Source organism: Sinohyriopsis cumingii, chromosome 1 (assembly GCF_028554795.1).
Source record: "Sinohyriopsis cumingii isolate HCF-2022 chromosome 1, ASM2855479v2, whole genome shotgun sequence".
Taxonomy (NCBI): Eukaryota; Metazoa; Mollusca; class Bivalvia; order Unionida; family Unionidae; genus Sinohyriopsis; species Sinohyriopsis cumingii.
In genome coordinates this window covers 8,155,488-8,180,237 of record NC_142961.1, presented here as the reverse complement: position 1 = coordinate 8,180,237, position 24,750 = coordinate 8,155,488, and the positions used below count along the sequence as shown (strand labels likewise).

Here is a 24,750-nt window from a genome sequence, read left to right as displayed (position 1 = left end):
CAGGGTTTCATTTTAAAAGAATAGATTTTCCCAGATTTTCTTCATTGGTAATCCTGTCTATTTAAAACAAAACTTGCATATCATGGATATTGTTAAAATTACGTTTAATTTGATTTAGTCTTTGATTCCTGGGCGTGTATAGAGCTTGATCTTGCTTCAAATATGCATCATTCGGAAGACTGCTAGCTCCGGTTAGTCATTTTCACTTCTTATACTTCAAAGGTAAATTGGAAAAACTGAGGCGATAAATATTTTTAGATTTTTATAAATTATATTTTATTATTCATTTATTACGGTTTTATAAGCTAGCATTGTCTACTCTGAGAAAATCCATTCTCTCCCTTCTATCATCTGTTTGTTTTAGGTAGCGTATCGTTTTCCTAATACTACATATTTAAAAAATTCATTTACAGGACATGCAAGCATCATAGAGCTATGTCAACAAAGGCTCCAGTGTGCCCGTTGCAGATGCACGCAATTTCAACTTGTATTTAGCCTTCTTTCAGAGTACTTATTAACTACATAGCGGAACCTATGATGTCTTGCTAGTCCCACATAAAAACTATTAATATAACAGCCAATATGGCCACTGCACGGCCCACTTAAAAAATGTATTATTGCTCCTACTCCTGAACGGATGGTCATATCGTCATGGACTTTTCACTGAATAAACGAGACGTATATTTCCTTGGAAAGTGAACCGCTCCGGTGGCATAGTGGTTAGAGCGTCCGCCTCGGATGTGGAAGGTCGTGGGTTCGATCCCCGGCCGAGTCATACCAAAGACTTACAAAAATGGTACTAACAGCTGCCTCGCTTGGCGCTCAGCATTAAGAGGTTAGTGTTAGGACTGGTATTAGGATAATGTGACTGGGTGGGGGGGACATCATGGTACATGTCTGCGGCATGATGCCCCAGTGCTAGACATTACTATAAACTGCCATCGTTGCGATATGACTGAAATATTGTTAAAGCTACGTTAAAAATCCAAATCCAAATCACAATCCTTGGAAATTGTAACATATTCCTCATTTTGTGTTATCTAGTTTATTCTCAAAGAAGAACAAAGGAAAGACCTACGTATCAACAGGAATCTACCTGTTACCCCGTTGTCTAAGTTTAACGCTCTTTGCATCTATTTCCTTACACAATACCAAGGCCAAATCAAAGATACCAGTAGCATCGAGGTGATCTTGAAGAGTCTCATATAATCATCTGCTTTAATCGGGTGAAGAAGACAAACGACAACTCTTTTATCCAGGATTTTGACCACTGATATGTAACTGAGGATGTTCCCCAAAGAATCATAGCTTTGCCTGGAGTCAATGAAACCCTTCATGTTCCTACGGACTGGAGCATAACAGGATCAAATGGCCTTGAATAAAATCTATCTTTCCAATGAAAAATGGAAAAGGAAAATGATTTCTTTTCACCGAGCATCGAGCATCGCAAAATTTTTTTTTATCCTCGAGGAGTTACTTATATTGCAAAGATTAAAACAAACTGTTTAAAATATGAAACAGTTCATGAAAGACTTGCATGCAAAAATGGCAATAAGTGTTCTTATTTAATAACCAGGACGGAGAGCTGTGGAGGACGGGTCTCTATGAATTTTATGCCTTTTGTGACGTCAGTCTCGCTAAATGTTTTTGTATTTTTTAAAGCAATGCCTACCGTAACAAAGCAGACAAACGGAGCAAATATTGTCTATAGGCAATGAATATTTTAATAATGAAAATATAATATTTTAACCATGATTCAATAATCGCATATCTGCCTAAGATACTTGTAAACAACATTTAAAAGCATGTTATTTTACGCAGATAATTATAACAAAAGCTCTTTCTTTTCATGCAGCGGCTTAAATGCAGACACATTTATTAAACTGATATCAGATATGTGTTTACCAATATGGTGAGTACAAGTCCGAAGACCAATGGTATCTTTGTCCTCAAACCCATTTTGTACAGTGGACTATACAAGGTACTTAGTTTTGCAAGTAAATAAAGTACGTCACAAGGTGTTGTGTGACATCTGTTTTTAATGCCTGAACTTTATGTTCACAGGTAAATTATATATCAACTTATCGGATCGCCTTTGAGAGTAACGTTTACGACGTTAGCGATGCTTTTTTTTTTTTTGGGGGGGGGGGGCTTTATACAAGACTGGAAGATCAATACGACAAGCGTCAACAAGCACACAAACAAATATGCTATATAAGTTCCTTGCTGCCACGTCGTCTAGCTAGAGCTGCGAGATCTCGCGTTGTTTTCATTGAGGAAGTGCGCGGCCTGAAATCGTCCTCACCATCTACAATCATTGTATCATTAGCGTCGTTAAGGGCAGTAGCGCTTGATGCCGACCGCAAAAAATAATTGTCCAGTGTAATATCCCAGCTTTCCATTCCTTGAAACCCGGATGTACTCAATGAGAACTCATTTAGTTTTCCATTACGTGTCTTCTGTAATGTGTGTATTGTGTCTTGAATATCACAGAACTGACGCTTTAGGAGTATATCGTGTTGTCTTAAAAAAATCTGAAACGAAAAAACTTTGTCATTAGATAGCATACTTTAATATAAATGAAAGATAAACGCAACGAGAGAAACTATTTTTTAAACAAACTCCGTTGTAATCTATTTCTCTCTTATTCAATGTTCCGGTATCTGTCACAGTAAAACAGTCGCGCGTTGTTAATTATTATCTACTTAAACAATGTTAAAATTGCATGAATTGTAACATTCGAGTAAGTTAGAATATTGAATTAATGAGCCACCAGTCCTTTGTCTTTTGAATATATGCATACTTGTAGCTTAATGTTAACGGCAGAAGAGCCCCAAAACAGTGGCTTCTTGTTCGGACTGCCTCTTAAGTCAGTTGTTCAAGTTATCCTTGTTGGGACTGCCTCTTTCACCCAAGACGATGGTCGAGTTATTCATGTTCGGACTGCCTCTTAATTCATCCAAGACGATGATCAAGTTATTCTTGTTGGGACTGCGTCTTTCACCCAAGACGATGGTCAAGTAATTATTGTTCAGACTGCCTCTTCAGTCAGTTGGTCAAGTTATCCTTGTTGGGACTGCCTCTTTCATCCAAGACGATGATCAAGTTATTATTGTTCGGACTGCGTCTTTCACCCAAGACGATGGTCAAGTAATTCTTGCTCGGACTGCCTCTTCAGTCCATATATACAGCACCTTGATCATTGTGCAATCATCCTCCCAAGGCCAAACGTTTAGCTGAGTTATACATTTAAAACTGAATTCTGTATCAATGCAAGATTTCTCCAGTGATAGCTATTGCATATGGACTTTTATAGTTTCCCTTTTCTAATACATGCTATGTTAGAAGTGCTTGATTTTGATCATATTGATATTCGAAAGCAACAAAGGGGTTTTCCATTGACCTATTTCTGATTTCTCTGGTTAGCAAATTTACAAACGAAACCAAAAGATTGATGCATTCTCCAAAATTTAAACGTTGACACATATACAAAATAGTGTGATATACAGAGTCTTACTGATGAAATAATTCTTTATTTCATTTATATATTTTCATCTGAGAAAAATATATCCTTATATTTTCACATATGAAAAACTTTTTTTTCACATGTGAAAATATAAGATTTCCCATCATGCTATGCGACGCTTGATTGCGTGTGCCTACAAAAGTTGTACCTGCAATGATAAAGAGATAGTACATTGTGAGCTTAAAAATTATCAATAAATAGAAAGTGCCTTACATTTCCGACATGAAAATTAATATTTTATAATGAAATTTGACCAGACACCGTTCGCGTCTCGCTGAAGTTATTTCCCTTTACTTCCTTCGGACTTGCATTGTTTTCAGATAAGGTAAAATAGTTTACAAAATGACAAAAACATAATTTATTGTGACAGATATTATCAACCGGATCCTACCGCTTTCTTAAGTCACGTCATTTATATGATCAGGCCATGAGAGTGAGGTGAATTTACGAAGAGTGGGTAGGGGAGCGTGTTGTGCAGAATATTCTAAACTTCCATTCTGGAGGAAGTTTGATATATTATAAAATGAAATTTTTCTTTTCCTACGTTAATACCGGAATACCGAATATATTTCATCTTGTGGTACCAAAAACTATATTTTAACTAATGGCTTTGCCACTCGTTAAAATATGTTTTTGGTACCACACGACGGATTATCTTGGTATTAACGAAGGAAAAGAAAATATTCAACACACCCACAATATATATATATATATATATATATATATATATATATATATATATATATATATATATATAAAAGATGTATTAGAATGAGTGAACGCATTAGCACCAATTACATAACATGTGCAAATGCTGCATTAAGAGGTTTGTTGAACTCTTTAGTGAAAAAAAACTATAGCGACAGCTTTTCTATCCTGTTAAATTTCTCGAATTTGTTGGTTCCTTTGCGCTTCACTCATTTTGAACATTTATTTATACACAACATCATAAAGCAGGCCGTGTGTACATTAATTCATAAAAAAAACATGTACGTTATGCCTAGAGACAATGTCGCTTGCTATGGATACAAAATTCGGCTCGTTCCATCAGAGTTGTAACGAGCATTACAGCAAGTTCGTGAAACTCCCCTGACAGAATGTTATGGATAACCCTTTAGTCAGTGGCGTAACTATCTCACCACGGGCCCCACAGCAAATTTGTTTGTACCGCCCCATCCCCTTACTGTCACTTTAAGTTTTTACTTTTTTCCTGGTTGGGCCGGGATCCCAGCATGTACTGGCCCCACAGCACGGCTGTACCTGCTACCATGGTAGTTACGATACTGCTTTTGGTGACGTCTCTACTGTGGTAAGTGAAAGGACACAGCGAAGACTGGGTTGGTGAACCAAAGTTGGAAATGACAGCGCTAAGGTGGCAGGGGATAGTTTCGTAAATTTGCTCCTGTCAAGTTTCCTAACTTTAGGTTATGGTGTGACTTTTACAGCTATTACTGTGTAATAATAAAAGATATGGATATATTTGTGAATTTGGTATTTCCTGCTTTGCTGTTCTTGAAATTCACGCGAGGCATGTAAACCTCATATCACTGCACATTGTGTAGCCAGTGAAATACCAATAGTCGGCTCGAAAGCAGAGCTAGCCACTTATAGCAGCTGATACGTTAGTTCAAGTAGAATATCTCACAAACTGCCTAGATGACAACTATTTTGTACTGCATCAAGCTTTTAAGTGTGTGTGTGTGTGTGTGTGTGTGAGAGAGAGAGAGAGAGAGAGATTTGTATTTTTCACGTAGCTTTAAACTTTTTCAGTCATATAGCTAAGCTGTCTGCATTTTGGTACTTTATAGTGATGTCTAGAACTGCTGGGGAATCATGCCGCAGACATGTAGCATGATGTCCAATACAGTTACATTATCTTGACACATTATCTTGACACCAGGCCGACCAGTCCTAACACTACTCTATCAATGCTGAGTGCCTAGCGAGGCAGCTGTAAGTACCATTTTTATAAGTATTTGGTATGACTCGGCCGGGCTTGGAACCCGCGATCTCCCGCATCCGAGGCGGACGCCCTAACCACTAGACCACCGGAACGGTCTAAGCTATTAATAAGTACACAATGTTTTTCAAAATTATCACCTTGGGAATGGACTTGTTTTGTACTGTGAGCATCACGTGTTCTCATATATGGCATGTGTTCTCATATATGGCATGTATAAATTTCGGGGTGGGGTGTATCATCTTTTTATTTGATATTCTTATGTTTAGCTTTATCATACCTATTTATCAGATTATACGTTTTTGTTGAGAATGTTCATCTCCGCACTCATTGTCTTTGACATAGCATTTTATTAACGTACCGCTCCTGTGGCCTAGTGGTTTGAGCGTCCGCCTCGGATGCGGGAGGTCGTTGGTTCGATCGCCGGCCGAGTCATACCAAAGACTTACAAAAATGGTACTCACAGCTGCCTCGCTTGGCGCTCAGCTTTAAAAGGTTAGTGTTAGGACTGGTCGGTCTGGTGTCAGGATAATGTGACTGGGTGGAACATCATGTTACATATCTACGACGTGATGCCCCAGTGCTAGGCATCACTATGAACTGCCACACTCCGGACATCGTAGCGATATGACTGAAAAATTGTTAAAGCTACGTTAAAAATCCAAATCTGACACACCCACGCACAAACACACACTAACATGGACTGCGAAATATGGAAACACGGAATTATTAAATTTTGCCCCCACCCTCCCGAAAACAATTGAGACCAAAAAAAATTCTTGCTGATATAGATTCTGGAAAGTATGTAATTTAGATGGCGTAAAACCGAAACTGAAAAAAAGGTTCTTGAGATATTCCTATAAATAAATTAAAAATAATCGTATTGCTGGAAATCTTCCAACCAAACAGGCGAATAAAGTCAAGAGCTTACATGCTTATAAACATACTCGATTAAACTCCAGATTTACAAATGAGACTGTATGATCATAGTGTGGTGCCAATATCACAGATGCTTTCGCCGGTTTCTGTCTTTTAATTGGCATTAATACGCTTTACTTTAGAAAAACTCAGTCGGTTTAACAAGCTACCACAAGTCAAAGATATAATTTGTATAGACTTTTTCTGCCTCATTAAAATGTTTATGTTGGAACGGCTCTTGTGCCATTCTGTGGTACATATTCTGCTGGACATACGTTTTGAACTAAAAAAATTGTCAGTAGGTAATTTGATCCTTTTAATTTAACGCATAAAGTTGCATGTTGTTTTCTCTCTCTGATTCAGATCTAGCTGTTTTAAACAACGACAATTCCCTCTTTGAACGTTTATTTTTCCTTTACAACAAAATGCATTGACAGCTTAATCAAAAGCTAGAAGTCAGTTAGAGCAGTTATATCACGCTGACCGAGTCCTTCTTTCAAGCTATGGAACAAATCTATGTATAATGTTAAAATATGGTGTAGATTAGAGGGTAAATTGGAAAATCACATAAATACGTGCTGCTAGTTAACATTAAGACAATTACTTTTTCGCAACTAAATGTAAGGAATGGGGTAGATACTTTTATACAAAAAATATCTGAAACAGAAACAAAACATTATTTAGAGACTCACACTTACCAGCTCCTGTTTGACCCAGATTATGGCTTGCATGAGATCATCCAATCTCTCCGTCAGACAAGCGCTCTCTCCCTCGTCCCCAGCTGAAGACTGCACGTGCACATCCTCTGCGCGCTTGAGCGACGAGGATTTGTTACCCTTCCGGTTACTCAGCTGTTCGTAACGCTTTGGCAGGCGAATCGCTCCCGGCAAACTGCCATATCGGAGGGGAATTATACCCTTCTCCATCCGGCACGGTTCATCAGTACAAAAGTTCGAAAGACTAGGCAGGGCGACCTTTTGTTTATTCTGGTAATGTAAATATGAATCAACACTTATAAGTTTACAATATTTGAGTGTGTGAACATTTACGTGTTTGAAAATTTTAACTTAAAAAACACATTAAAAAACATGAAGCTAATTAAGTTTCATTCACATGGAGACACTGATGATGCAGGATAAATGAATTATGGAATTTATGATCATATGCGTGTCTAATTTAAATAATTTTACGAGAAAAGTTGCTCAATGGCAGCACTTTTTATGTCACACCACATTTCATCATCTTCGACAAATGAAGTATAACAAGTGTGTGTGTGTGTGTGTGTGTGTGTGTGTGTGTGTGTGTGCTCGTGTGTGTGTGTTAAAGAGGTACTGGAATTTGTGTGGGGGGTGGGGTGAGATACGTGTAATGTGCTCCATCTAATTTTGCCCGAATTCCCTTAGAGGCACAAAGAGAACCTTCCACACTTTCAGTGAAAATGTAAAGTATAAAATGTGAAATATAATAATGTGTTCCGTCCAGTTCTTTATCTCCGTGTAACCATATTCTTTATTATACACCACAAAACTGATTGTTTTTCATTGCTTCCTATTTTTAGCTGTTAGAAATATTGGAAAATATATCCAACTATTAAAAATCACAGAAACTTTCAAAAAGTGCAAATACTTTCTGGAAACCCAGATTAATAATAAGTACATGTTAGTCAGAGGATGGAATAGTGAAATAAATGATCAGCTATGATTTATTAAACATACTGATAGAGAAAAGAAATGCAAAGAGATTGATAAAAGTAAATGTTCCTTATGTTAGAATCATTAAAGTCGTTAAAATATAGCAAGGCCAAGGGCTACCTTGTCGCTCACAGAGACGTCTCACAAGTCAGTCCAAGCACTAAGTTTTAAAAAACAATGCAAATGAAGAAGGCTGGTTTGGATAGAAAGGCAAGAGCCTCAAAGTCTATAACCCAAGATGACGAACAAGCATTTTCAGCTGGCGAATGGGCTCTCACACCCCAGCTGCTTTGCGATTTTCCCGTTTTTACTTATTTGAGAAAATGTTTGGATTTATGCTACAAGTCATACAGGTCATGTAGGTGGGGTCTCTCCGGCAAGGAGTATGCAAGTGACAGGGAATACAAATTTCATCTATAGATGTAATAACAATGACAATAAATGTACTTACCTTGCTGCAGACTGAGTTTCCTAATAATGTACTTTCTTAGTTATTTCTGCTAATCAGAATTACGTTTCCAAAAATTAATCCACAGCACAAAATTGTGTTGTGTAATGCAATCTAGAAACATAAATCGCATTCTAAAGGAGAATTTACTGCACTCCAAACCAAAATATATTTGATGTTCCCTACCAAACAATAATTAATGCTGCATCTTCTTGAGAATTCTAATTAAAATAATTTCACGTATTTCCACCTTATGATTCCAAACTATCAATGACAGAACAAAAACACATGTGAAGCTTGCTTCAAAGACCAGTCCCTCCAGCCACATGCCCATTAAACGGGATCTATCCAGCTAATAACTACGGTCCGTCACAACTAGATAAGCAGAATTTAGTTGGATCAACAGGAAAACAAAATCCCTCCATTCCAAGCCAACTGGAAAAGGTGTTCCAAGGCGATTTCATTCACAACATGACTCTAAATTGTAATTTTAAATAGCCCAAAATGAGACTGTTTAAACGAATGACTAAGCGCGGTACATTACTTAGTTCAATGACCGCTTGGCGGTTCTACGTGCGCATAAATACTGTGTGTATTTATTTAACTACTCTTGTGTATTTACTTTGGAACGTAACAAGAATTAAATTAATTTCTTTTTTGTAGCGTGATCTTTTTATGTGTGTTCTATCACAGACCCTTTTTTACGCCACACTTGCAAAACAACTTATTCAGTTGACTAAAATACTGCTTCTTTGATATTTCGGATCCTCACGCTTTACCTTCTTCAAAATATGAACAATGATAATTTCAGTCCAAACGCGACTGACAATGAGGAGAGATAGAATGAAAAATTACCACTAGGTGTTGCGATAGAACATAATTTGCATGTATAATATTGTAATAAATTTGGAGTATGTGCATTTGTTTATAGCGCTTCGTTTTAAGGAATTCTTAGATTTTTGTGACCACTTGTTTGATTATGGGAAGTCGCTGCTGGGGATATATTCCTCAGCTCGAAATCATTAGCCAGTTACTATCAGCAAACGTCACGGAGTGAAGTGTTAATGAGTTCCCATGATGCCATGGTTTAATTTTGGTGAATTCAGGTCAGAGTCGCATAAGTGTCGATGGAGTTCCATAGTCCCTATTAAAATCTGGTTGTGTACATTGATCGTGTGACTCCAGGTGCAGTATTTAAGATTGGAAACTGGTATATTACACAGTGGAATAAACGAGAAGGGACTGTTCCATCGTCGGCAGGTACTATTTATGTTGCCATGGTGGCAAATGTGATGCAGTTTTACAGGCGAAATGTGGCTTAAAACCATGATATCACTGGTATAAGGTGGCGTAGTAGAAAATAGTTCCATGTATTAGGGGAAGTTGTACAGTTTTACGGCATGGAATGCTGACGGAACGTTGCGAAAAGTTAGTAAAGAGAAACCATGCATATGTGCGGTAGATAGACAATTGGAAGTTGTGAGATCTGGGGTATTGTATTCATTGGAGTAAAATTATTATAGAATGGACACGTTGGACCTTCTAGTTTACAACGGTAGTTGAATGGAAGCCTTTGGAATTAAGGGGAAACTTATAACTTCTAGCGGAATCGCGCCAGGGTTTGACACTGCTCGGTCAAGTAAAACCCCTGGATTGTAACAATATGTTTATTGCTTAAATCATCGTTTCCTCGTCGTTTCTGGAATAACCTTTTTAATTTCTTCAGTTTATATATCATCATCTCATTCTTCCAATAGTATATTAAGATTGATACAATAGTATATTAAGATTGATACAATAGTATATTAAGATTGATACAATAGTATATTAAGATTGATACAATAGTATATTAAGATTGATACAATAGTATATTAAGATTGATACAATAGTATATTAAGATTGATACAATAGTATATTAAGATTGATACAATAGTATATTAAGACTGATACAAACAGAATTATCATAAATGTCATGAATATAATTTTCAACCTCCTCGTGTAGAAAATTTAAACGTTCATCATTTCATTATTTGAAACACGCATTTAAAAAGTTTAAAATGTGTTCCGCTCTTCGTTGGATGCAGTGATGATCTGAGAAAAACTTCTTATGTTCACTCTTTTTTTTTCTTCACTAGGTTGATTAGTTGTTTCTTTAATTCAAATATAGGCTTACGGACACTTTCTGACATCCTTTTTCGACTTCCATCATTAGTATACAAATTATTTACATTCAAGAACCCTAATATACGCTTGACATTTCTTCCTATGATTTCAGCATTTTATCACTTTCTTGAGTAAACCACTTTGCCATCAAAACACACAATTTTTGGATTTAATAAAGCATTATTTATTTCTGAAAAATACCTGTTCTTTAAAAAAATCGACCTACATATATTGTTTAAAGTATAAGTAAAATTGCAATCAACTAAATTAATAATCACTCTATCAAATAACTTTTAATTTGTAACAACTACCCCTCGAAATACATTTAAATATACAACTCGTCCCAGCTGAGAGACGTTTTGACAATTACGGGTGAAGTGGTACTTTTTTGAATACTTAACTGTGTGTATAAGGTGGATTTGAATGCTACACAATCGTAAACGTATAAGTCAAAATCAATTCTGAAATACTCATCTAGCAAAAGTAAGTACTCAGTTACACTGCGATCCTCAGGCCCTAGCAAACTATTCATTATTCTAACACCTTAGCTTTGTACATAACCAGCTAAACATTATTCAAAAGAAATGTTATTAATCTATATTCTATTATATACACATCAGGAACATAGTTCAAGAAATCAGTTCCCCGACCTGTACTGACTCTGACAGGCGAGTTTCGGGTCAGATCTCAACTCTTCATGAAATCATGCAGTCGAAGTAGACAGAACGGTCTTGAAATCATGCAGTCGAAGTAGACAGATCAGTCATGAAATCATGCAGTCGAAGTAGACAGATCGGTCATGAAATCATGCAGTCGAAGTAGACAGATCAGTCATGAAATTATGCAGTCGAAGTAGACAGATCGGTCATGAAATCATGCAGTCGAAGTAGACAGATCAGTCATGAAATCATGCAGTCGAAGTAGATAGATCGGTCATGAAATCATGCAGTCGAAATAGACAGATTGGTCATGAAATCATGCAATCGAAGTAGCCAGATCGGTCAGGAAATCATGCAGTCGAAGTAAACAGATCGGTCATGAAATCACGCAGTCGAAGTAGACAGGTCGGTCATGAAATCATGCAGTCGAAGTAGACAGATCGGTCATGAAATCATGCAGTCGAAGTAGACAGATCGGTCACGAAATCATGCAGTCGAACAGATCGGTCAAGAAATCATGCATACGAAGTAGACAGATCGATCAGTAATATATCAGTGTACATTACAGAGACCTGTCGGTATTTCCTTAGTTAGTGTCAGTAGTATGGGCATTCTGGCGATATGTACATAGCATTTCCGTATTAAAGCGTCTGCTCGTCAGCTTGTAAATCCGCGTGGAATAATAAAATTCCACCTTCTGTCACCATTTCGAACTTCATACTTATATTCAGGTGTTGCATCAGATCCAGCAACCAATCAGATCCGACTTTTGCTCATTCGTTCATTTCAAAGTTTCCCTTCCTTGGTCATGTAACTCAATTCGAGCGTTTGTGAATATACCACGTGACTGTTACATGCACGTAGGACACAATCATCTATATAAAAAAGGTAAGACTATTTAATAATTTCCCGTTGTAGTGGATGTCTCGTTCAGTTCATTTAACGCGTGATTTGACAATACCCCCAACAATGTGCAGGGTAGTGTTTATTGAGTCGAGTCATATGATCAAAGAAATCGAGATTTTCAAATGAGCGAATGAGCGAAAGGCACATCTGATTGTTTGCTGGATATCATGGAACAAACGGATATAGCCATGAAAATCGAACTGACAGGAGGAGACGGTGTGTTATTCCACATGGTTTTAATGTCAGTCTCTTCCCAACATAATTCTATTCTGTAACAACGAGTTTATTTGAACTGTGCTTAAAGAATAATTCTATCTCAATTTTTTCCTCCACATATACATACCATACTTCTGCATTCACTGATGCGAAAATAATCGACAGCTTTAAATTATATTATTTAACATCACTTTGTAAATGAAACACTCAGTCTAGAAGGCGTGTCTCAATCAGCCAACGAACCTGTGACTGAGTACGCGAAACCTGACGCCATCTCAACTGTGTCATACTTCCGGTGCTCGAAAGGCTTGCCAGTTTGTGCCGGTACCAGTCAAACTTAGCTTACCATGACATATTACGTACTCATTTCTGAAACAAATCAAATCACCTTTACATATTTTGGAAAACCCCTTTCTACCGTTACCAAGAAAAGTATTTTTATTTACCAGACCCCTCACACAGCGGAGATGTGACGGAGCCATTTATGCGGTCTGGATGAAATCATTCTTGACCCAGAAAGTTAGGCACATTGAGAACATTAAAGGTCACTGTGAGCATGACAAGGCGGGTCAGACTGAGAAGTAAATTGTAGCCTAGTACTCTGGCCTTCCGTGATGCCCCGCACACGAGGCCAGACACACACCGTCGAATGGCCGGTACCAATGGAGAAATTCAAAATGACGAAAGTAATACAAAAATGTGTTGGCAATAAAGAAATATCATTAAAGAAGCTATTTCCATCTGTATCGCCCCCAGCGTTTTTGTTGTATTAGTCAAAACTACGTTAATTAAATAAGTGTTGAATGTTTAAGTTTCACTAGGCAGTACTGTTATTTTTAGCCATTATGTGTGAGTTGGGGGAGAGAGATACGGTATGTACTAGTTCTTTATTGCTAACGCATTTTTTTGCATTACTTTCGCCTTCTTGAGTTTCTCCATTGGTATCGGCCATTCGACGGTGTGTGCCTACCCTCGAGCATCGTGAGAGGCCAGGGTAAAAGTTGGCAATGTGAGGGACGCAGTGGGGATCACGAGGCTAGATACTGAGGCCCTCATACAGGCAAATTAGCAACTGCAAGACGGGCTATATGTTTTTACTATTCGCATAAAGAGGGACAATCTGATATTTTTAGTATACTGATGTTCCAGATATCGTTCATAATTTCAAACAGACACAGTTTGGTACTATGAACGCCAAGCAGGATATTAAGTAGGATCCTGCTCACATACTTAGAATAAAGAAATGCGGGAAAAACTCTGACGACCTTTCTTTAATTTAACTATTATACAGATCGAGAGAAAACCCCGAAATACATTTTGAGACGTTGAATGAAATCGGGGTATGTGCCCGCTTATATAAAACTTCTCAATTTGAGCAGGTACTCAACGCTAAGTTTTAGCCCACCAAAGAGTTTTCAACAAGACAATTTTAAGGTAAATGTTTAAATACTAGATCAGGCATCATAAGCTTGTTTCGAGAAGAAGGTTTTAAAAAACCTGTTCTTGGTGACATGAGTCTCAGACTCGACAATGATGATAATGTAAAGCGCTGGGCGGAGTTTTTACTCAAGGTTGAGAAGTTTTCTGAGAGCAGAACCTTTACTTTACGTTGAGTTGAAGTAATCTCATCGCCCGAGTACCTCATTCCCTGATACATAGCAGTGATACCGTGAAACGGTATATCTTTTTAAAGTCAAGAAGTATGATGGAGTGCAACGTTTGAAGGCTTAATCAGTAAAACTATATAATTTAGTTGACGTCATTTCGGACATGTTTCTCTTTTTTTGAAAGGTTCTGTTCGTTAATCAACCCTCCACAGGGGACCTATTTCTCATTCGAAACCCGAGAGTAGCTCTTCTGAGCTTCAAAGACTTATCTTTCTTACAAACAATTACACTGGGCAACGAATTTCTCCCAGGGTAAATGTAAACCACACTAGCATATTTCGCATTCCATCAATTCCTGGTAACACAGCTATGTCGCCAATTAAACTTGTAACCACTTCAAACTTGTGGAGTAGCGCCTTTTGATATTAAATTTATGAGATACGAGGAATCGATCGGTTCAAACAACTCGCGTACTTTTAGCTTTTATTCACTTTTACAAACATTGTCATATAGCATGGTTGTGTGTGCTCAAAATGATAATTACTGGGATCACAAATGTCAAAGTTGCTTTCATTTGGTTAAAAGGGCTCGGATGGCACAGACTATAAACTAGTTGCTTTGGCAGTCCGAACACATGGCCCGGACAGGTCTAGATCAAATATGGACCGGTCAATATTATGCCTGAGATACATCAAGTTGAAGATTTGAATGTACTGTTTTGTCGCGTTAAAATTATTCAATTTAAAAAAAGTCCCTTTTGCAGCCTTTGCTTTGGGTATATCAACCTAATTTTCAAGACCCTTGCTCGAGGGCGGTCCACACCCTTTGATATCACCCTTTAGATAAATAATAATTGCTGAAATGTTGGGGTATTTTGGGGTGGGTTTTTTTAAGCAAAAGTATTTTTGAGTTGATAATGGTAGAAGCAATCCAGAATAATTTCAAAACTTATATATTAATGTGTGATTTCTTCAGCAGCTCTCAATTTAATATCAGTCTTCATTAAATGCCTTTACAGAGAATAATTTCGGGAGATAGTCTGTTATTAAATGTCCATAAAATAACAGCTGACTGAGTAATTGAAAACTTCAATAAATTTGCAACAGTTAAAGATTAAAGTATTTTTTTTATCAACTACACAAATAAACGTGCTTGTTGAAGAATTCCTTTTCGATATGACACAATTAGGGAGATCACATCAATTTCCGCAACGGAAGGCATGCGTGGCCGATTTTCGACAGGTCGTACATCCATATATCGCTGAAGATTTCCAAAGGTATCGTATACTTTTCGTTGACTTTATTTTCCTTTCTGTCGTAGGACTGTTACTACGATTATTACAATTGTTAAAGAATTTACTGTTCATTACGAGACAGAAATTTCAGCCATGTCATTACCTGAGTTAATAGTGTTGTATCACACATATCGACTGGTCATATTGTTTCAGGAAAACACTCCTCATTTGAAATTGGTTTTACTTTACATAGGGTTCCAGCCAACGATATTCTAGGCAAGAGCAATCGGAACGTCCTTTGTCTTTTCTGTCGCATGCAAGAAGAAAGCATCGGATGTAAATTGTGGCCATTATGAACTGCCGTCAAGCCCGTGGTTGTTATTACGTTATAATAACTTCATGACGTCAGAGAAACTCTGTGACAAGTCATCACTGATACAACGTTATCAGTAATTTGATGTTATTCAACTGAATGATATGTACAATTATTCATCTAAAATTAAAAATTTAAATTGCCGGTATTTCACTGATGGTTGAAACGCCTGTGTGTCTTTTTTTCATGATCCGTCATTTCATAATTATCTATTCTTCACATATCTAGTCGGTTGTTCGTCAGTCATAAACATACCAGACAGGGAAGTATCACTAGGATAACCTCCAATTCTCTTACAGAGAGTCGAAAAGCTTCGAGTTGCATTAAACGGAGACTATTATGTTCCGAAAAATTCAAGAGTGACATCATATTACAATCGGAGCGTCCTTGGCCTTCACCGTCGCAAGCAAGAACAAGACCTTGTTTGTAAACTGTTAGCTATTTTTAACGGGCCCAAAATCCCTTGTGTTACTACGTTAAAATAACTTAATTGACGTTACCAGATTTCATGGCCGACATCACTAAAACCAGCTTAAGCATTAGTTTGAAACTAATGAAACATACTTTTTTTTCTTCTAAAAAAATGTAAAAGTAATAAATATTTAAAATTGAAAATATGTGTATTAAATTGATAGAAGAATGTTATTTTCAACGCCCATCATTTCACAAGAATTTGTTGTTCGCACGTAAAACATGATGCTCGTCCACCAAACACTAATAAAATGTGCAAATGTTGCTACGATTATTTATAATTCTGTATCAGAGTGTAGAAGTTATTCGCCTCACATCGGAAAGATATGAGAATTTTGCTATTGGTCATATCGACGACGTCATAAAGTAATGATCACGTCATATCGACAACGTCATAAAGTAATGATCACGTCAAATCGACGAAGTCATAAAGTAATGATCACGTCAGTCTGTGCTGCATATAAGTGTTCATTTTACAGAAGCGCATTACCGTCAATAGAAATGATTACTTACCAACTTGATTGCAGGGACAGAACTGTATGCTTAGGTTTGGAACAGATTCGGAATTGACAAGTTGGACTACACTATTTTATTGAAAGAAATTTTCTTATCTCTATAGAAAAAAATCGATAATAATTAGGGCGTATGTTAAATGTTGAAAATTGTCATGGCAGTATACATCATAAGCTCACTGCAATAAGTTTCTCATTTTCAAAAGACTCCCGAAGTCTAAACAGTCGACGAATTTCTCCTTTTGTATATCTACTACCAATATGTTAACAAATGACTTGAATGGTAAAGAGATTTAATGTTTACATTCAATTATCTGAAAGTTATAGCTAAAACCATTGCACGTATACTTAATAGGGTGTCATTTTAGCTTTATGTCAGGTGTGATTTTGTTTGCACACATTAATCCTTTGCCTCCAGATTATATGGTAATTTTAGTGAACACGAACTGGAAAGCGTCTTCTACTGGAATAATAAGAATTAAATTTGAAAAGATTGGGACACAGTACAATTGCCAGCATAATTAAAGAACTCCCTAATTATCAATTGATCAATAATGATCGATTTTACTCCCCGTCCCTCATCCCATCAACTAACACTTTAAGGCCGTGTTGTTGTTTTTTAAATATGTTCCCGTAAATATGTAAATATAATACCCATTGTCGCTGAAATACCTAAAGTATTTAACGTCTGTTGAGAGTATATCTATATGGTATATTATGTATATATTATATCTATATAGTATATTATGTATATAGCATATCTATTAGGGTATATCTATACCGCCATGTCGGCCATTTCTGCGCGTCGGGTAATTCTGCGCAATGATACGTCATTTCTGTAAACATTGGATCGCGTGTTATTTTGGTTCAAAAATCCATTTTGTATCAAGAAAGAACGATCGTACTTTAATTAAGGAAAGTGATATTCATAAACTGTACAAAAATATCCCAAATTTAGACTCGAAATGCACATAAAAATATGATTTCTAAATGGCAACGTGAAGACCCACTCCATGACCTTCTTGAACCTGTAACCCAGAAAATTCGATTTAGTATGCATCTTTTAGAATCATAGAAATAAATACGTTATATAAAAGATGGAAATGTGTACCTTAAACAAAACTGTATTTTAATCCAAGTTTCCAATTTTGCAAGAAGTTGTCCCACATGTAAAAAATCGTCTGCTACCCAACGTGTCTACTTGCCGCTAGAACATAAATCCTTAACAAATTCACCAGCGTATAGTCTGTTTCTAAATTCTGAAGTAATTTTTCGCCATCAACAAGACGTTGTAATCAAAATTACATCCTATTCATTGTTGTTTATCTTCCGCGTAATAGCTTATTTTTCATAAAATGTTGAACTTTCTTAACATTTTTACAAGATCGGTTTAGTTAACTTAATATCTCTTGCCATTTATTGGCATTTGTACGTTGAATTTTGTAAAACTAGCTCTAAACCTGACCTAATTACTCGACTGAACTGCTGACAAAGACAGTCCAAAGTAATACATTTCATTTTTATAGCACGATAGATAAATATTACATCTTTTCAAAGCTGTGCGCAGAATAGGCCGACATATCGCGGGTCAGGAAAACAGGGTGGTGGTATCCTCTGTGTCCGAAATTAATATTATTTTGAACAGAATATTCTGGTGACAATTGCATCTTTCCAAATGGTATGCATTGCTGTGTTTTATTTTTGTCAATCGGTCGAATTCAGTATTCGTTTTGCATCATTACTGGAAACGAAAACCTTAGGTGCGCAGAAATGCCCGACAGCAGTGTATAGTAAATGTATACAGCTTATATATATATATATATATATATATATATATATATATATATATATATATATATATATATATATATATATATATCGCCATGTCGGCCAATTCTGCGCGTTGGGTAATTCTGCGCAACGATACGTCATTTCTGTAAACATTGTATCACGTGCTATTTTGGGTCAAAAATCCATTTTGTATCCAGAAAGAACAATCGTACATTAATTAACAAAAGTGATATTCATAAAGTATACAAAAATATCCCACATTTAGACTCGAAATGCACATAAAAATGTGATTTATAAATGGCAACGTGAAGACCCACTCCATGACCTTCTTGAACCTGTAACCCAGAAAATTCTATTTACTATGCATCTTTAAGAATCATACAAATAAATACATTATATAAAATATGGAAAAGTGTACCTTAAAACAAAACTGTATTTTAATCCAATTTTCCAATTTTGCAAGAAGTTGTCTCACACGTACAAAATCATCTGCTACCCAACGTCTCTACTTGCCGCTAGAACATAAATTTTCAACAAATTCCCCGGCATATAGTCTGTTTCTAAATTCTGTAGTAATTTTTCCCCATCAACAAGATGTTGTAATCACATTACATCCTATTTATTGTTGTTTCTTTTCCACGTAATAGCTTATTTTTCATAAAATGCTTAACTTTACTAACTTTTTTACAAGATCGGTTTAGTTTGCTTAATATCTCTTGCCATTTAATGGAAATTTAACGTTGAATTTTGTAAAACTAGCTATAAACCTGACCTAATTACTCGACTGAAGTGCTGACAGAAACAGTCCAAAGTAATATATTTCATTTCTGTAGCTCGATGGATAAATATTACACCTTTTCAAAGCTATGCGCAGAATATGCCGACATATCGCGAGTCAGGAAAACATCGGGGTGGTATCCCCTGTGTCCAAAATTAATATTATTTTGAACAGAATATTCTGGTGACAATTGCATCTTTTCAAATGGTAAGCATCGCTGTATTTTATTTTTGTCAATCGCTCGAATTCGGTATGCGTTTTGCTTCAATATTGGAAACGAAACCCTTAGGTGCGCAGAAATGCCCGACAGCAGTGTGTGTATATATATATATATATATATATATATATATATATATATATATATATATATATATATATATATATATATATATATATATAGAGAGAGAGAGAGAGAGAGAGAGAGAGAGAGAGAGAGAGAGAGCATATCTATTATAGTGTATCTATATATTATACGTTAACAGTATCGCTGTCTTTATTTCCTTTCATAAAAAAATTGCATGATTCAATTTAAGCATGACGAGTAAAACTGTTATAAGGTGAAGAACAATATTATGAAAATTAGAAACAAAACAAAACACTAGCATATTAATAATGAAATATGTCGGCAAAATAGTGGACAACATGAAAGAAAGAGTAATTATTTAAAAATACACGAGTACAGGAATATTCTGCAGCCTAATTATGACCAAGAAATAAGAGAATGTAACAAAACTAATGCAGTGTATTATTGGTACAAGTGAATAATTTTCATATCTTACCTGTGTGCGGATCTAAGTATTAAACGTTCACCCGTAGATCACATTTCACCCCTTTCTGTGAAAGGTAAATCCCCATTAACAAGAGAAACTGCCAGAACGTCAGACTTTCGAGCTTGATATTGATAAGGCGAATATAAATTTGCAATCCGTTGGATATTCTACTCGATAGTGTCAACCACGAATAGCACTGGCTTTCAAAAGAATGTAATTTTCTCAAAACGAAAACGGCATCTTGTAAATCAATCAAAGAGTTGGGCATGTTGCCGCAACCAGCCATTTAGTGCTGCTAACTTCGTCAGGTCTAAGATTTGTGAGGTCACGTGCATGTGTATGTAATCTGAAAATGGGGTTACCCTAGGACCTTCGTTTCGGAAAATGAGAGTGAAGGTCATACGTGGGGTATAGAACTCACGGTACTAATTCAGTTCCCATAGTAAACCTATGCAAACACCATGATAATAAAAATTAAATAACTAAATTATTTTGAGTGCTGATGATCAAACCTATATTTATCAGTATAGATGAAACCTGGATTTCAGCTTCTGTGTAGAGGAAAGGATATGAGGCGCGGCATTTTCTGGACCTGCATGTGTTTGAAACATGTGCTTTCGATTCCGCACAAAAGAGTCAGGTGCTAAATTTAGTAATGAGTGTTCCGAACTCAAGACTGTTAAAGGACTGAAGTTACATCAATAAAACAATGTCTCTATTTTGTTTCACTTACAACCAGGATAAGCTCTCAAAAGATTCTTTTTCCTACAACATAACTTACATTATTAACCGATCCTGGTCAGGCGGCCCCGAGTGACCGAGTGGTCTAAAGGGCTCACCGTTCCGGATCACTGCCATATCACCTCTGTCTGCGTGGGTTCGAGTCCAAGACTCGGCTAGCATGGGTACGTGGGAAAGCCTGCCAGTAGCTTCTCGTGGGTCGGTGGTTCTTCCCTGGGTTTTCCAGGGTTTTTTCCTCCACCAGTTATACTGGCCGCCATGTATAGCCTATCTTGTGCTGAAAATGGCGGTAAACCCTAGAACAACAACAACAACAATCATCCTGGTCAGCCAAACCCATATATACTCTATTTTAGGTTCACTCATTTCCAGGCTTGTTTCCATTTTTCCATACCATTAGTACCGTGCGTCCTGAACAGAATATCAACGCCGTGTTATTATGTGTATCAGGCAAACGCTAAAAATCCCTCGTGGTGGTGGTGGTGGGATTTCCCATTTGATAGTATACAGGAATGTGCGTTTCGGTTGGGTAGTTTCTACCCGCCTGCAGGACTGGAGATGTAGAATAACTCCGATGCGACCTCACACGTGTTGCATGACGTCTTAACATGGATATGTTAACGTCGGAGCTATTATTAACTAGTTTGTCCAGTGTTAGCTTTATGTAAGTTAATGATGCGACTAGCAAATGAATAGGTTTATGATTTAAGACTCTTCCGATATTTTTGCTGTTTGTCCAACCTTCTTAACACGCGACACGGCACGTTTCCGTCAAAATTAGTTGTCTCCCACTCCACTCTACCCCACCCCCTTAATCTCCCACGCTTATGCATCCCCATCGAAAACAAGAGAAACAAAGAGTTAAAATCAATATTATTGTTAGATTATTTATGTCAAGTAGATTATTTACATCTAATGCATTGAGCTGCATTCAATCTATCTCTTTTGTTTTGTCTCTCAATCGATAATTTTGTAGACGCTGAATCATTCTACCACACTAAAATACGTTTGAAATGCTTTTGAAATGTCATTTCTTTTCCCTCAGTGTTTTCAATTCAACTTTATAATCGTCTTCCGTTCATAGACTGATCGTTTATGGCATCTCTTGTTTACTTACATTTATGAGTGCGTTTAAAAATGCATTTGCAAACGTGTTTAAGAGATTCGATTTACTCCGATTCGTACCAATCAGAGGCGAAAGATCATTTTAAAAACAGAATGACATATTTTTTGGGTATTTTATTTTAGCGGTTTAATTTAATATTTTTAATCTTTTAGCAGTTTGTTTCGATAAATATCGTGCTTCTACATACCACCGTTTATGACATCAGTAATAAAGGTGGACGGTACAACAAAACAACCTTTTACGACATCAGTAAACAAAGTGGACGGTACAACAAACAACCCTTTACGACATCAGTAAAAAAGTTATACTGGCCGTCATGTATAGCCTATCTTGTGCTGAAAAATGGCGTTAAACCCTAGAACAACAACAACAACGTTTTTATTTATGGATTTTTCTTCTTCTATTATTATCATTTTATTTACAAAGGTTGTACAACCAATTTCGGAGCAAAAAGAAAAGTCTGTATTCAATATCCCATTTCCTTCATCGTTACTGTTTATCTATCAACACTTATCATTCACCGCATATCGTTTATGGGTGAACGTTTGTTGCTTGCAACAAGCATCGTTTTGCATATACTGTGCATCGTTTGTTCTTCCTTCATTCGTTTGGGGTTTTCTTATCATTCATTTGGCATTCGTTGTGCCTTTAGTATTCGTTCATTTACTGTTTGTTAGTTATGCCGTTTGCACGTTGAAGGGATACTTAAATGTCTCAGGGTCTAATCTATAAAGGTCAAGACCCCGATTCTGGTGGTTAAAATAATTCGGTTCACCTACATCTTATCAAGAGTCTTACATTACAGATCAGACTTTAATAATTTCTAATATGCGGAAAATCAAAATAAATGTTTTGGCGTTTCTATGACAAGATTTGTTTTCTAGCAATAATAAAATAGTGCAGTTCCAATATAATGCTACTGATACTTGAGGTTAAATGGGTAAAATATATACAACTTTTATCAATCACCTCTTTAAATAGTATGATATCAATATCTGAATTGTTAATCCTTTGGATGATGTTGATGATAACATAATGGATAAGTTTTTAGGTAAAGTCTCACGGACCTGCGTATACGAAGTTACTTTTTTTTTATCATATATGAATAAAAATGTAAGTAGTGAATAGGGTCACTTTAGCCTCAGTGGGAATTAGCATTACAGAGACCCCTGGGTCGTTTTAGCCTCAATGGAAATTTAACATGGAGAAAAATCGTGGGTCGTTTTAGCCTCAAGGGGAATTTAACATGGAGAAATAGTCTTGGGTCGTTTTAGCCTCAAGGGGAATTTAACATGGGGAATAGAGTTTGGGCTTGTTTAGGGACAAGGGGAATTGAACATGGGATTTTTTTTAAAAAAATTTTTTAAATTTAAATTTAACTTTAAATTTAAAAAAAGGGGTAGGCAATTGAAAAGTCATTCTCTTTTCGAGAAATATGGGTGGCCCTGAAAAGGGCCTTTGGGTTTTTTTCTTCTTCTAGCTCCTTAACTTCTTCCACCATCCTCTTATTTTTTCCATCATTCCTTTCTTCTTCTTCTTCTTTTCTGTTTCCGGCATCCAGTCCGGGTGACCCATGGCTCGGAACTTCTCTTGTATTTTCATCCAATTATTGTTAAGCCGCTCAAACTCTTCCTTTTTCTTTTTGTTTTCGACATCTTTTCTTTCTTCCCTCCATTTCTCTTTAATCTTCTCTACTTCTTCCTCCATTACTTTTCTCATCAGATCTTCCCCTTTCTTCACCTTTTCCAATCCCCATTTTACATTTCTCCACTCTGTCCAGTACAATATTTTTTCTAGGAAGCACCGGACTTTGATGACATGATCCAATGCTTCCTTCAAACTTCCCACTCTGAAGTAAGGTGGGTTAATGAAGCCTCTTGACTTATTGACTTCTTCTTCAATCATCCCTGCTATGATATCTCTTGCTGTCTTTAGGCCTTGAACTTGACTCGTTACAAAGTCTTTCATATCTCCATGCCTCCATTCCTCTTCTATTCTTCCTAAAACATATTCTACATCCATTATCCAGAAATAGATGTCTCTCAATAGATTAAATAGAACTGATACTTGAGTCATTTTGTCTCAGTTATTCCTTAGAATGGTTCCAACATCAAACTTTGTGGGTTCTTATAGTGAAAGCGCGGACGTGATGGAAAACATCCCCTAAAAACATATAATTCATCTTACATAGATCATGACCAAATAACGCGCGGACGTGAAGGAAAACATCCCCTACTTTCTCATTTCATATAATAAAACCAAAACTATACTCTCGACATACGCTAAGAAATAATAAAGAAGCTACTATTCACACAAACTTACGTCAACTGTTACAAACACAAACACACAAACACATACACTCGCACTATCAATAAAGAGTTAGTGTTTATATTCACACTACTTTAGCTACACACATTGGCAAATGGATGGTTATTTCTTTTCTAGAGTATTGGGTAGCCCTGAAAAGGGCTGTTTTTTTTTTGTTTGGAACTTCATGGACACCTGGTTAATAGTGGCACCTTCCAGGCCTGGCGCCACATACACATCTTGTCCCCCAGTTGCTTTTTACCTTTTGGGGGGAGAGAGCAGAGGCAGGATATGTGGCTTCAGAATCCCAATTTTCGCTCTCTGGGATTCTGAAATTTCTTCTTCTTCTTCTCTCCTTTTCCTCCTCCTCCTCTTCTTTGTTTATTCTCTCCTCCTCTTTGTATCTTCTTTCCTCCTCTTCTTTATATCTTCTCTCCTCCTCTTCTTTGTTTCTTCTTTCCTCCTCCTCTCTCATCCTTCCTTCTTCCACAATGGCTTCCGCGGCCAGTTCATTCAACAGGCGCCTGGCATATTCCAGATGCACATGAAGTTC

At 36.7% G+C, this 24,750-nt stretch overlaps 1 protein-coding gene across 3 annotated transcripts; it reads right to left on the bottom strand.

Annotated features, from left to right (window-relative positions):
• Positions 1 to 1,699: 1,699 nt before the first annotated feature.
• On the bottom strand, positions 1,700 to 20,332 carry LOC149806386 (uncharacterized). Of its 3 annotated transcripts, none has more exons than XM_089952497.1 (3): positions 20,033 to 20,332; positions 7,103 to 7,390; positions 1,700 to 2,534 (listed from the first exon to the last, which is right to left on the bottom strand). In XM_089952497.1, exons 2-3 carry the CDS (start codon positions 7,328 to 7,330, stop codon positions 2,211 to 2,213), a joined length of 552 nt encoding a protein of 183 aa, XP_089808623.1. In that variant the 5' UTR covers positions 7,331 to 7,390; positions 20,033 to 20,332; the 3' UTR covers positions 1,700 to 2,210. The 3 variants fall into 3 exon arrangements, with proteins under 3 accessions (XP_089808623.1, XP_089808640.1, XP_089808633.1); XM_089952514.1 differs by lacking the exon at positions 20,033 to 20,332 and adding an exon at positions 17,796 to 17,846; XM_089952507.1 differs by lacking the exon at positions 20,033 to 20,332 and adding an exon at positions 8,547 to 9,091.
• Positions 20,333 to 24,750: the final 4,418 nt, after the last annotated feature.

What these genes read in the sequence shown, in the direction of transcription:
- LOC149806386 (XM_089952497.1), bottom strand. Translation starts at nt 7,330, where the DNA reads ATGGAGAAGGGTATAATTCCCCTCCGATATGGCAGTTTGCCGGGAGCG. An exon ending in TCTGGGTCAAACAGGAGCTG is followed by an intron (nt 2,535 to 7,102) that starts GTAAGTGTGAGT and finishes TTTTCGTTTCAG; the next exon opens with ATTTTTTTAAGACAACACGA.